At 51.6% G+C, this 13595-nt stretch overlaps 5 protein-coding genes across 5 annotated transcripts; 3 read left to right on the forward strand and 2 right to left on the reverse strand.

The window, feature by feature from the left end:
• Nucleotides 1–463: 463 nt before the first annotated feature.
• MRS44_014088 (uncharacterized protein) lies at nt 464–1238 on the forward strand (the record flags this gene model as incomplete). Its single annotated transcript, XM_046273231.2, has 3 exons — nt 464–514; nt 580–912; nt 963–1238. The coding sequence occupies 3 exons, from the start codon at nt 464–466 to the stop codon at nt 1236–1238; spliced, it is 660 nt and encodes a 219-aa protein (XP_046124106.2).
• A 155-nt stretch (nt 1239–1393) lies between these two features.
• Nucleotides 1394–2397, reverse strand: MRS44_014089 (uncharacterized protein; the record flags this gene model as incomplete). Its single annotated transcript, XM_046279161.2, has 2 exons — nt 1394–2259; nt 2313–2397. 2 exons carry the CDS (start codon nt 2395–2397, stop codon nt 1394–1396), a joined length of 951 nt encoding a protein of 316 aa, XP_046124107.1.
• A 449-nt stretch (nt 2398–2846) lies between these two features.
• MRS44_014090 (uncharacterized protein) lies at nt 2847–6774 on the forward strand (the record flags this gene model as incomplete). The annotated part of the gene is made up of 8 exons (XM_065618267.1): nt 2847–3719; nt 4308–4405; nt 4455–4731; nt 4782–4970; nt 5024–5613; nt 5667–6012; nt 6056–6078; nt 6126–6774. The coding sequence occupies 8 exons, from the start codon at nt 2847–2849 to the stop codon at nt 6772–6774; spliced, it is 3045 nt and encodes a 1014-aa protein (XP_065474339.1).
• Nucleotides 6775–6998: 224 nt separating this feature from the next.
• On the forward strand, nt 6999–9479 carry MRS44_014091 (uncharacterized protein; the record flags this gene model as incomplete). Its single annotated transcript, XM_046281755.2, has 2 exons — nt 6999–7124; nt 7176–9479. The coding sequence occupies 2 exons, from the start codon at nt 6999–7001 to the stop codon at nt 9477–9479; spliced, it is 2430 nt and encodes an 809-aa protein (XP_046124110.2).
• Nucleotides 9480–9966: 487 nt separating this feature from the next.
• MRS44_014092 (uncharacterized protein) lies at nt 9967–13261 on the reverse strand (the record flags this gene model as incomplete). Its single annotated transcript, XM_065618268.1, has 9 exons — nt 9967–10240; nt 10296–10443; nt 10496–10613; nt 10667–10738; nt 10800–11813; nt 11878–12093; nt 12162–12283; nt 12340–12790; nt 12851–13261. 9 exons carry the CDS (start codon nt 13259–13261, stop codon nt 9967–9969), a joined length of 2826 nt encoding a protein of 941 aa, XP_065474340.1.
• Between the last annotated feature and the right edge of the window lie 334 nt (nt 13262–13595).

The raw sequence follows: 13595 nt of genomic DNA on the forward strand, positions 1-13595 counted from the left end.
TCCTGGCTCCGTTGTACGAGCGCCATCGCCCGCCCAATGTAATGAAGAGACAACTCTGTGTTCAACGCGACCATGATCCGATGAGTTGAGAAGTTGGAGGCACACCGTAGGGGCAACGGATTGTTCCGCCAGCAGAGCCCAGACAGCCAATCGGCTGGGGCGTATTTGACGCTGGACTCTAGCCCCGGACTAGAACCCCATGGGGTCATGGGGCCAATGCGGAACGTGGGGAATGGTAGATTGGCCACAGATGCTGCGGAGCAGTCCGTGGCTGGGGAAAAGGCGGGACGGAGCTGTCCTTTGCCTTGGGAGAGACCCGAAGGGAGTACCGGGATGTCCTCGCTACCGCTCCACGAAGATGCTACGGCAAAAAGCAAGTGATAGATGTATGGCCCCTAGTCACATCTCATCGACACACCATCTTCTGTTTGTCACTCTGCACCAAATCCTGCAGTAGCTCGCCATGCCCCCCTCCAAAGCACTCGAACTCTTGCGCAGGATTACAACTTGCGATGTAAGCCCCTGCTCCAGTGATCCCAACCTCTTGGTGTGACAGCAGGAAAGGCTTACATTTCTCAGATTGGCGATGCCTTGGTCAGATTGAAATATCCCTATGGGGGTTTCTTGGATGGCATCCGCATCTTCTCTCCGGACTCTCAAACTCGCATCATTGGCCCGGCTGTTACTGTCAAGATGGTCGAGTCAAGCGATAAATCTGCTCCAGCATTGGACAAGCACTTTGTTGACCATAATGAAGACGGCGGGGTCATGTACATCCAACAGCCAAATGGCCTTCCGTCGGCTTGCTGGGGTGGGTTGATGTCGACCAGAGCAAAATTCCTGGGGGCCAAGGGTGTAGTGATTGATGGCCGAATGAGAGACATCAATGAACACAAGGAGATGAAGTTTCCGGTATGTGTGCCACTTGTGATTCATCCATGACTAGGACTAATTGCTTGGAGGTGTTTGCACGGGGCCATTCCATACTGGGCTCCAACACTTTTACCAGAGCCTCTCTTGTCAATGTTCCTCTCCAATTCAAAGGCGAACTCTGGGTCAACCCAGGAGATATCCTAGTTGGGGACGCTGATGGTGTCGTCGTAGTGCCTCCGTCACTGGCCGAACGCGTTGCTGAACTGTGCCAGGCGAGAGCTGAGGTAGACGAAAAGATGTTTACTGAACTCAGGAAGGGGGCTGCTATGGGAGAGCTCATCAAGACAATCCGAAAGGACAAGTGACAAGGGTATTAATTCCTGTGATGTATCCTAGTTACTCCATAGTGATACATGCTAGTTTACGCAGTGTGCCATGCCCGAAGCAAAGTTGATTATAAGCATGTTAAGCTGGTTAGGTAATCTGATACAACTCAACCATTGCTAGTTACACATACAATCTATGAAGAAAAGATGTTTCGTGGATTCTGAACCATCAACAAGTCCCATTCCTCATCCGACAGCCACCCCCTCAGGCTCCGAAGCCATGCCTCATCATCCACCTCCAAGAAGGGAGTCTCCTTCATGGCTTCCTCATGACTACGCACCCTCATCCTTGGGGTATGCGGCCAATCGCTTCCCCAGAGGACTTGGTGCTTATTTGCATCTACAAAGGCTCGCACAAGGAACTTGAGATCATCGTACCGTGGGCTCAGCTCACTTACGCGGTACGGTGCGCTCAGTTTGACAAAAAGGAGCCCATCTCTGACCAACCGCATGATCGCTGCAAAGCCAGGTTGCTTCGTAGGATCGTTCCGATGTTCTGGGGGAAGCATGCTGGGTGCCTTCAGAAGACCAAAATGATCCGTGATAAGCGGCCTGCCTGTTGGTCCAACTTCACTGCGAACAAATGGCTCCAATTCATCCCAGAATTCGGTCCGAATCGTTGTCATTGTCAAACTCCAATTGAGGGACAAGTTCGTTATCCTCTGGAGATATGCGCGCAATGTTTCTTTCTGAAGCTCTACATCTTCCATGGCTCCATTTGGGTATAGGTTGACACGGAGACCACGGATGCCGGCCTTTTGTAGATCTCGAATCTCATCGTCGGTGGTCTCGTCGGGTTCAATCACCCCTACGCCGGAAGTTGACTGTCTTCCTAGTTTGGTGACGAAAGCTTTCAATGAGGTACAGTCGTCACCATAGGACAGGCCATGGGTGAGGACCGAGTTTGTAATCCCCAGTCTTGCTCGGAAATTCTCGAAGGCTTTGATGGTCGCTGCAGGTGGTGTGAGGTGGCGCGTGGGACTGTACGGAAACAGCTGGGCTGATAGAGGTTAGATGTACTCATCGAATGAATGACAAGGAGTTGCTACATACGCTCAAATATGTGATGGTGAGTATCCCATCCTCCTCTGGGAAAGAGGTCCGCGTTGTTGGTCTCGATGAGGGCTTCTGGCGCCATGGTGTACTGCTCGGTGTCGTCGTAACTCTTTCGTACTGGGAAGGCTTCAAAGTGAAGACCAAATTTAATCCAATTATATCCCCGCAGGTTTTCTCCACTGCTGTCGTTACTCGTGGGTGAACGCGGCGCATCCCCCAAGTCCCCTCCATCCGTGGGGTGGATATGCTGGATTGTTCCGCAGACAAGGGTGCAGGCGGAGTAGCCCAGTCGCCTCCCTGCCATCGTCCCGAAAGGTCGATAAGCCGCGTTCGGACTTAGGACGCGGAGGGATTCCGATGGCGGATGAGAGCGGTAGGCTTTTTTCTGTCTCGGGGTTCGAGTCTCGGAGCGGGACGTCTCCAGCGCCCAGGTGCTACGATACAAGATGATTAGAGATTTAATGGGCAATACATACACTAGAGGGGACCTTGTTAAGTGTCAACCCAAGAAGAATCGCAGGACAAGACAATATGACACAGAAATTTGTGAACGCACCGAGCCCCTTGCAGTCAATAGTAGCCGGAGCCACTGCAGGTGGCATCGAGTCTCTGACAACTGTAAGTCTCAATCGACGACATTCCACAGTGACAGACTCAGCTCACAGAGGCTTCAATCAGTATCCGACCGAATACGTCAAGACACGGAAGCAGCTTCTGGGAGCATCCTCACCATCTCCCCTTCGACTACTCATCACGGCTGTCAGAGATCATGGCGTTGGTGTTCTATATACTGGGGCTGGGGCTTTTTGCGTTTCCAACGCCTCGAAATCAGGCATCAGATTCCTAACATTTGATGCGATCCGAAACAAGTTACCCCGGGATCAGAAGACAGGCAAGCCTACAAGTTCATCGAATATGCTGGCTGGGGTTGCGGCCGGAGTGGCAGAAAGCATCACCGTCGTGACTCCAGGCGAAAGTATCAAGACAAAGATTGTTGAGGACAGAGCAGGTTCTCGCACATTCAAGTCAACTGGCGATGCCATGCGGTGGATGGCTTCCAATCAGGGCATACCTGGTTTCTACCGCGGAGTGGTACCGGTGACAATGAAGCAAGCGTCCAACGCCCTTGTCAGGTTTACATCTTATCACGCAATATTTGACCTGATAGAACCTCGCTTAAAAGATGCAGGCAAGGGGAGTCTCGCAGCTTCAATAGCTGGAGCGTCAGCTGGTGTTGTCACTGTATATGCCACGATGCCCTTTGATACCATCAAGACCAAGATGCAGAGTGTCTCAACAGGGATTGGGAAACAAGGAACTCTGCACATCCTCACTTCCATCATCAGAGAATCCGGCGTCGCAGGCTTATGGAAGGGTACGACGCCTCGGTTGGTCAGACTTAGCGTGAGTGCATTCGACGATGGCACAACATTTTAACGGAAGAGAGTACTAAACATCAACGACTTTAGGTATCAGGAGCAATCAGCTTCTCAATCTATCAAAACGTGCTGGATCTGATGAGAAACTCAACAGATATTCAGCCAAAGCTGGCGACTCTTTGAGTGGCTGCGGTAGATTGTAGCGAATAATTGCTGTAATAATATCGAGTTATTTAGACCACGTAGGTTGGCGGCTCTGGGGTTTTTAGGTACTTGGGTACAGGGTGTTTGCGGGCTAAATAAAATCCTCGACCCCGCCGCGTCATCTTCATTCCATTCGCACCCATGACATTTTGATCTGTCCCATGAATTGGGCCAATTCTCACGACAACCAGCGCCTCTTCGAAGGCCTATCAGCACAGTAGGGACAGAAAGTTGGTGAGGCATACAGTACGCCTTCTTTTAGAGCTTAGATCGCGTTTCCAGATGGCCTCCAGGACCAGCGCCCCCAAAAAGGTCCGGCTGGCCTGCCGCCGTTGTCGATCGCGACGCATAAAGGTGAAGAAAACCGCTTTTTGCTATGCCTGAAGAACATGTACTGAATCTGAAACAGTGCGACGGTCAGATTCCTGCATGCACAAACTGCGCAAAGGCAGGCCAGGTATGCCTTGATGTGGATAGCCAGAACTCCAACATTGTCATCCCTCGGAAGTAAGTACCCTGCGCTCCATGAATGGATTCTCACTAATCCGTCTTGAAGTTTTGTCGGGGCTGCTCGTGCAAGGATACAATGGCTCGAGAACATCATCAGAGAACGTGCACCCGATGTAGATCTGCAGTCTGGCCCTCAAATCGAACAGGCACCAGATATAGGTAGCCGATCAGTGGATGAGGGAGGAAACGAAGAAGGGGATACATCGACGACACCAGCAGCTACGATTCCAAGTCCTGCCCTGCAAACCATATCACGAAAAAGATCGGCAGAGGCGTCTGAACAGCCCGATCACGATGGCTCGTTCCCTGAACGCGCCCACTCCGTTGCTGTCAACCTGGGCATGCTGTCCCTCAATTCGGACTCCCCCAAAAGCATTACCTCGGTTCGAGCTCCGGACTTCTCTTTGCGAATCTGATAGGAGCCTCGCCATCAAGTACCGGATCCACGCCGCAGGGTATGGGTGATAATGTCAACGCGGGTGACTTGGAGTGGCAAGACTCCGCAGTGAGCGCAGGCCACAACAAGGCCTACCATCAAGCTATGCATGCCTTTCTCAAAAGTGTGAGTAATTCTCTAATTGCCCTGCGGATCTCTTGGCTTAATCAAGCCGATAGGAACTACCTACTAAGCAAGAGGCTCTGATCCTCGCCCACACATACATTCGCTGGGTTCACCCCGATTTTCCAGTTCTAGAACCTTCATCATTGTTCAGTGCCATTGATGCCATCTACTCCTGTGTTTTTGAATCCGGGCAAGTAGATGACTCAACGCACGGTTGGCCTAGCACCATGCCCCCGTTCCGCTGGAATGGACGTCGAGTAACTCCTGGAGTCCCGGAAGATCACGGCGCAACCCTACCTGCGATTGCCTTTATCATTTTCATGGTGTTCAATATTGCAGCTATTGTAAAGGTTCGGACTCGTGTCTACGAATTCCCACCGCAGAGGTTCTATAGCGCTGCTGTGCATTTCTCCAAGGATGCCTTTTCACAGATTTCACTTCCTACGATCCAGGCTATGGTTATGCTTATCAACCATAGCATGCTGATGCCAGCAGAGATAAACCTGTGGACCTTGGTTCATCTTGCATCGGCTCACTGTGTCGAGCTTGGCATCCATCGGGAACACCACAGTGAACGGCCTGAGGACTTTGCCATGAAACAGATCAGGCGTTTCACCTTTTTTACGATATATTCTCTTGACAGGTATGTCCTTTTGTTCATGTGTCGTCCGCGCCCAACCAGTACTCATTCATCAGGTCTATTTCTTCCATTCAGGGCCGTCCTCTTGGATTTAGAGACGAAACATTTGATATTGGACTACCCGAGTCCCCGCCACCTGAGGATGATGACATGAACGGGGCTATTCCACACTCCTTTATGGCCGCTGTCACTCGATATGCATCTTACACGTACAAGCTTGACCGGATTGTCTCCGACATCAAACTTCACCTCTATCATCTACCAGGGGACTCCAGCTGGTTTCCTTGGCCGGAGAACCCAGTAGAACATCAACAAAGGATCAAACAAACCCTCGATACCTGGTGGCAAGAGGCTTCTCAAGACGAATTCGACTTTCCGAGCCTTGACAATCGGCAAAGAGAAGTATGGAGGCTGAAACTCAGGATCAAGTATCACACTGCCACAGTATTGCTTTTTCAGCCCTCTCAGGTAGTCAGGAATCCGCCCTCACAAGCGCTACAACTTTGTTTTGACAGTTCGTCAAGCATCCTAGAAGGCTATGAGCGGTTGCATGATCTGCACAGTCTTCATCACGGATGGAGAGCAGTGCAGAACATTTTTGCAGCTGGAGCTACGCTGATCTACTCATTCTGGACCTCGCTGCAAGTTCGCAAAAAGGCGTCTACCGCCTCAATGTCCAAGAATCTTCGGACCTGTTCCAGCCTCCTTACCATCGGCGGTGAGTGGTGGCCATCCGCAAAGAGCGGCCAACGCAGCTTTGGCTCTGTGGCCGATCTTACGATGAGGAAATTGTATATGGACGACTCTCCATTCAAAGCCCCGCGTCTATCTCAACACTCGACTGCAGCAGGTCACTTTACTCGCAGGGTCGAAGGACTAGACACAGAGGATGAGTGCATCACTGTGCTGAGAGATTCACAAGCTTTGGAGGGTATCAACCAACTTCCACTCGAAGAAACGGACGGAGCATGGCACGGGGTGACTGCGGCTTCTGGCGATGATCAGGACATGTGGCACGGCATCGAGATAGGAAGACCGGACTTTGTGCCAGAGATTGAGATGTTTTTGGCCGATTTTGATAGGTCCGAGTTCACATGGAGTTTTCCTCTGGACTCCAACAAGGATCTTGACCCATTCGGAACGCACCCGAATACTGGTTTCTAAGCGTTCCGCTCCCGCGGAGTAGCCCGCGTATGGAGATGGGCGGTATGCGGACTGCTCCGCGCCTCCCAAGGTGGGACGGATCCACGCTGTGCATTGCCTCGGCGGCTCGGACATTAGCAAATAGGGTATTACTACATTCTCATCATGCTGAATAAATGCCAGGGCGAGTTCTCCAGGGTCCCTCAGATTTGGGGCATCGTCATGGGTGTTGGATCCAAGCAAACATGACACTAACAACACTGCGGTCTGCCGTGGCCCGGGGCTCCTTTGCTAAGAGAGAGCTCCGATGGCTTCAAACCCGTTCCCTAGCGACGCATTCGTCGCATGTTGCCATGAGTCCACTGGAGCCGGTAAGCTATGGCGCAGCACATAGACAGGCGATACACTAACTTGTCTCTTAGTACAACCCTCTCAATTACGATTCACAACTCCAATCCCTGCGGCGCGTTCGAGGCATCGACAAAAGGCCACTCACATTGACTGAGAAGATAATCTACAGCCATCTTATACATGACCAAGATGGTTGGGCTTTTGACGAGATTGAACGAGGCAAGACGATTCTACGCCTACGACCCGATCGCGTTGCGTGCCACGATGCGACTGCGACAATGGCGATCCTACAATTCATCAGCGCCGGTCTTCCGCGAGTCCGAGTCCCGACATCCGTACACAGTGATCATCTGATCGTGGCCGAGTACGGCGCTGAGCAAGATCTTGCCCGTGCCTCTAGCGACCATGGCGAAGTCTATGCGTTCCTCAGCAGTGCTGCAAAAAAGTATGGCATTGGGTACTGGAAGGCTGGTGCTGGCATCATCCACACAACAATCTTGGAGAATTATGCCATTCCTGGCGGCTTGATGATAGGCACCGACTCGCATACACCAAACGCTGGCGGCTTAGGAATGCTTGGAATCGGAGTCGGTGGCTCAGATGCCGTCGATGCCATGGCTGGAATGCCCTGGGAGCTGGTCTGTCCCAAAGTTGTGGGTGTGCGATTGACGGGCGAGCTCTCTGGATGGAGTTCCTCCAAGGACATCATCTGTAAGCTCGCCGGTATCTTGTCTGTCTCTGGGGGAAAGGGAAAGGTTATCGAGTTCTTTGGACCCGGCACTCAGACCTTGGGGGCCACAGCCATGGCAACTCCTTGCAACATGTCGGCTGAGGTTGGATCAACATCTTGCATCTTCCCCTACTCTGAAGCCATGGCCCGCTACCTTTCAGCAACGAAGAGAGGAGATATTGCGCAATACGCTGACGCCTTCAAGCAATTATTGCTCAATGCGGACCCCGGAAGCGAGGAGTTCTATGATGAGGTTATCGAGATCGACCTCTCTACGCTGGAACCTCATATCAACGGCCCATTCACACCCGATCTATCACACCCCCTCTCTAAGTTCAAGAATCATGTCGAAGAAAGTTCATGGCCTTCAAAGGTCAGCTACAGCATGGTGGGGAGCTGCACGAATAGTTCATACGAGGACCTAGAAAAGGTTTACACTCTCGTGACACAGGCCAAGGAAGCGGGCATGCATCGGACCAAGACACCTTTCATGGTCAGCCCAGGTAGTGAGCAGATCCGTGCCACAGCAGAGGAGAGTGGGATCCTCGGGGCCCTTCGGGATGCTGGAGCTGTTGTTCTAAGCAACTCGTGTGGTCCATGTGTTGGACAATGGGATCGAAAGGACGTCGACATTGCCGGAGCCGAGAGCAACTCGGTCATCTCGAGTTTCAACCGAAACTTTACTGGCCGTCATGACGGAAACCCAGCAACTCATTCTTTTGTCACCTCTCCTGAGATTGCCACGGCTTTCGCCTACACAGGAGACCTGAAGTTCAACCCTGCCACGGACTCCGTGCCCTTCATTGACGAATCTGGCGCCCCATCTGCATTCCGTTTCACACCGCCAGCAGCCAACGAACTTCCTCAGAATTTCTCTCCCGGGAACGACCTGTATCAAGCCCCAGTTCTGACAGACACATCTGGATACAAGGTCGACATCGACGAGGACAGCGACAGGCTACAACTTCTGACGCCTTTTCAACCATGGCAAGATGGAAGTGCGAAGGATATGCACGTCCTCATCAAGGTCGCTGGAAAATGCACGACGGATCACATATCTCCAGCAGGGCCGTGGTACAAATACCGAGGCCATCTCGAAAATATTAGCAACAATATGCTGCTTGGGGCTACCAATAGCTTCCTCGCTGATGTGTCGTCTCTCAGCATGATTGGCAAGGCCAAGAATCCAGCAAATGGCCAAATTCAGCCTGTGCCCCAGGTTGCGAAGGATTTGAAGCAGGCTGGCATCAGGTGGTGCATCATTGGCGACAACAACTACGGAGAGGGCAGTTCGCGAGAACATGCCGCATTAGAGCCTCGGCACCTGGGTGGTGTGGCTGTCATTGCCAAGAGCTTTGCCAGGATTCACGAGACGAATCTCAAGAAGCAAGGCATGTTTCCCTTGACATTTGCGGATCCGAGAGACTACGACAAGATTGCCGAAGGTGATGTTATTAGTCTGCTAGATGTGGATGGGAGCCACCTACAACCGGGCAAACAGGTCACGATGGAGGTTAGAAGAAAAGATGGCACTCGATGGACTGCGCAACTCAACCACTCTTATCACGCCCATCAAATAGAATGGTTAAGGGCTGGAAGCGCGTTGAACTATATTAAACGGTCGACTCTTGCGGATGAGATATAGTTTGATGGAAATGGCTGGAAGTTTTTGGCGATAATTGTATTAATATGGCTACCGATATGCAGAAGCTCATGTGAATATCATGGAGCCTTGAACATGCGTTACCTAAAAGTTGGCTCGGGCTCCGGGAGGTAGGGTTTCGAGAGTGTCTAATCCCTCAGCACGTCTACTATGTCAAGCGCTCAGGTACTTGGCTCTAATCGTTACGAATGAAGTTTGAGCATCCTTATATAATGACTGAATAGGAGAAAGCAAATTATGTAACGAAAAAAGAGTAAAAGAATGAACAAGCAAAAATGTGGTTTGTTGAATAACCTGACGATACCTGCTTGAGGGTGTTGAGACCTCGACACAAACGCGATACTCTTTACAAACAGTCAAGAGACCCAGCAGAAAATAAATCAACACAATGAGCAAGAGAAATAAAAATAATAAAAACAGCAATCCCCTGGATTTCGCCACCTCACCGCAGGGAAATCAGCTCACGCCTTCAAAGCCATGTACCGAAGACCCGAATGTAAAGCATCTTTACCAACTGGACCTCGATGGCGTAAGCCAGAAGCTCAGCCGCAAGGAACCCGACAAAAGACGGCGCTGGCTGTGCAAAGCTAAAGGCAGGCCGGAATGCTGGAACCCAGGGCAGGATAAAGCCGATGATCATGATGGATGCAGTCGAGAAGACGAGGATCGGGGCGGCGCGGCTCTGGACAAATGGGATCTTTGCCGTGCGGAGGAGGTGCACGATGAGAGTCTGGGTGAGGAGGCTTTCGGCCGATTGTTAACTAGGTAGTCAAGAAACAAAAAGGGCTGTTTGCTTACCCCTGTAGAAACCAGTGTGTCTGGAACAGCTTGACAGCTTGCTTGTCGTCAGTGGACTTGACGCCGTAGTAGAACCAGCCTAGAAGATACGTGCAAATGTCGATGACAGAGCTGGTCGGGCCGAGAACAATGACAAATCTGAAAATGTCTAGGCGTTCATTGTCAGTTGAGATCAAACTTTCTTGGGTAGGCGGAATTACCCATGGCGTTCCATCTTCTTGGCTCTCGCAGATACTCATCATCAACTCTATCCCAGGGAATGGCGATCTGGCTAATATCGTACAGAAGATTCTGAGCGAGAAGCTGGATGCTCATCATCTGCACCCAAGGTTAGCATCCGAGTCCCTAGTATGACATGAAGAATCACTAACCGGTGTAAAGGGTAGCCAGGCGCTCGCCGCCACAATGCTGAAGACGTTGCCAAAATTAGAGGATGCGACCATCTTGGAGAGCTAATGTCAGCTTTGGGGGTAGCACGGGTTGAAATCAGAGGGAGCAGCTCACCTTGAGGTACTTGATCGTGTTGCCATGTGTAATTCGCCCCAGGGTGACACTTTGGACTACAATCGAGAGCCCCTTCTCAGTCAAGATCAAATCGGCACAGTCCTTGGCCACGCCGGCTCCCGAGTCGACCGAGATGCCAACGTCGGCATCTCGAAGGGCGATGCAGTCGTTGATACCATCACCAAGCATGCCCACGCAATGACCTGCTTTCTGGAGGCTGGTCACAATCATGCTTTTCTGCTTGGGTGTCACCTTGGCAAACACAGTGCACCTCTCCACGGCAAGGTCGAACTCGTCGGACCCTTCCAGAGCCGCGAGATCGGGTCCAGTGATAGCCTCTGCATCCTCCTCTATGGCGTCTCCACGCTGGATTAGTTCGAGAGAGCTGCAAACGTTGAGAGCTACAGGTAGAGAGTCGCCTGTGAGGACCTTGACACGGACTCCCAGCCCCGTCAGCCTGGCGACAGCGTCCTTCGCGTCGTCTTTAGGCGGATCGACAAAGCTGATCATACCTTCCACAGTCATGCCCATCTCGAGTGTGCCGAGCTCAAGATCGTCGACCAGCCGAGGCTTACCAAGATTTCTAGTCGCCACTAGAATCACCCGGTGCCCCTGTTTGTTCATACGCGTGGCCTGCTGGCTGAGTTGCCGTCGTACTTCATGATCGAGGTGTTCACTCTTCCCGCGAAATCGCATGGATGAACACAGAGAGAGAACCTCATCGAATGCACCCTTGATGATGAGGAGATTATTCCCGGTAATGCCACGGACAATGCATCCCGATCGACGACGCCCAAAGTCAAACGGGACGGCTTGGACTTTGTCGTAATGGGCCACGGGGATCTCACCTCCGTCTGGCAGTTGACAGTTGAGAATGGCCCTGTCCATGTTATTGCCGCTGTCTCCTTGGATTGAAGAATCCACTTTAGCAAGCTCAATAACGTCCAGGCTGTCTTCTCCCATAGCGTCTGTGTACCGATGCACCGAGAGCTCGTCCCTGGTCAAAGTTCCTGTCTGTTCAACTGTCAGTGCCTGTTGCAAGATGGTGGCTGTCAAAAACAAACATCCATCTTCATACCTTGTCACTACATAGAACCGTCATAGCCCCGAGATTCTGGACGCAGTCGAGACGCTTTACAATCGCCCGTTTCTTAGACAGCTGGTGGGCGCCCTGGGCGAGATTCGCATTGACGATAGCAGGCAGCATTTCTGGGACAAGACCGACGGCAACGCTGATGCTAAAGAGTGCGGCATTCGCCCAATCACCCGTAGTTTTGCCCGAAATGCACAAGACCTGGATATTCCGGTCAGCGGAACTGGGTTGATTACCTCTATATAGGTACCTGGGTAGGAGATACTTACAATAGGGACCATGACGACCATGAACCCAATGAGCATCCACGTAACATTGCGGATTCCCTTTTGGAATGAATTAGGCTGCCGCTTCTTTTCGATCTCCTTGGTCATGGTTGCTATCAGTACGTCTAGAAAGTCAGTCAAGTCTTCCACGCGTGAATGAAACGTTGATTCTTTCACCTACCGTCGTCCGTTCGAAGCACAAGTCCTGTTCCATGACCAGACACGATGCTGGTGCCCATAAGGGCCAGATTACCAAGATCGAAAAGAGAAAACTCGTCTTTCAAGTCATTGGAACCTTTGACCTTGAGCACGGGCTCGCTTTCGCCCGTCCAGGTGGACTGGCTGATTCGCAGAAAGGACGATTCTAGGATAAGGCAGTCAGCGGGAACCACGGCACCTGGCACAAGTATGACCACATCTCCAGGAACAAGATCACCGCCGGCGACAGTTATCTCATTTAATGAATGTTGTTGTTTGTCGGTCGAGGTCGAGTTGCATGGGGGTCGACGGACTCTGAACTTGCTCGTGATAGATGACTGAAGTCGAAAGACGGCCATGCCGCTCTGGTATTCTTGCCAGAACCGTACGACGCATGAGATCAAGACCATGATCATGAGAACGGCGAATCCTTTCTATTTCTGCGTGTTAGTTAATACTGCCAGGTAATCATCTTGTCCAGACAATGCACTCACCCAGTTTGGAGGTGGCATTGCAGCATTGATGATGGCCAGGAAAACCAGCAAAATGTTAAACGGGTTTGGAATGATCGACAGAAAAAGCATGAAGCATGACGGAGGCCTTTGAGAGGATACAGCATTGCGGCCGTGGATGCGTCGCCGGGCGAGCGCCTCAGTGTCCGAGATGCCATGTTCGCCAGAGGCGAGATGATCAAAGACCAACTCTACTGGCATGGAGGCGAAAGCTCGGAGTATTCTTTCCTGTGTCTCGTCCTGAGCTGATTCCGGGCTTGCCTGCCAGGACTGCAATTGCGACCTGGAACGTGAGCTGGCCCGGACGAGCTGGCGAAGCCAGGTAGGCCAAGTCTTGATTCTGCGGTGAATCATGGTCTCGGCGATTCGCTGTTCGTGGGTTGGTCTGTTCATGTTCTGCGATGTGACTATTAGTCGTCAGCTCAGACCTGTGCCTACAAGTCGCTGGATACAGACCTCTCGATAAGATCGGGCCCCAGAGTCTGGACAGTTATGGTGGCTCAAAGTCTGTCGCATAAGACCTTGCAGCTCCTTCGGCAAGGACTGCTTTCCTGAGCTTGCGTGAAGTCTCCAGATTGGCGATGGCCAGACTGACCAAGAATGAGGGATGATTGTGTGAATCGACAAGAGGGATCATTGGTTTGTTGGGGTTGGTGATTCTACACGAAAAGAAAGGGTTTTTGGGAATGCTTTATAGCACACATTTGATATTAGAGCGTCAGTTACT

Source organism: Fusarium solani, assembly GCF_023522795.1.
Source record: "Fusarium solani strain SB1 chromosome Unknown bctg00000010, whole genome shotgun sequence".
NCBI lineage: Eukaryota > Fungi > Ascomycota > Sordariomycetes > Hypocreales > Nectriaceae > Fusarium > Fusarium solani.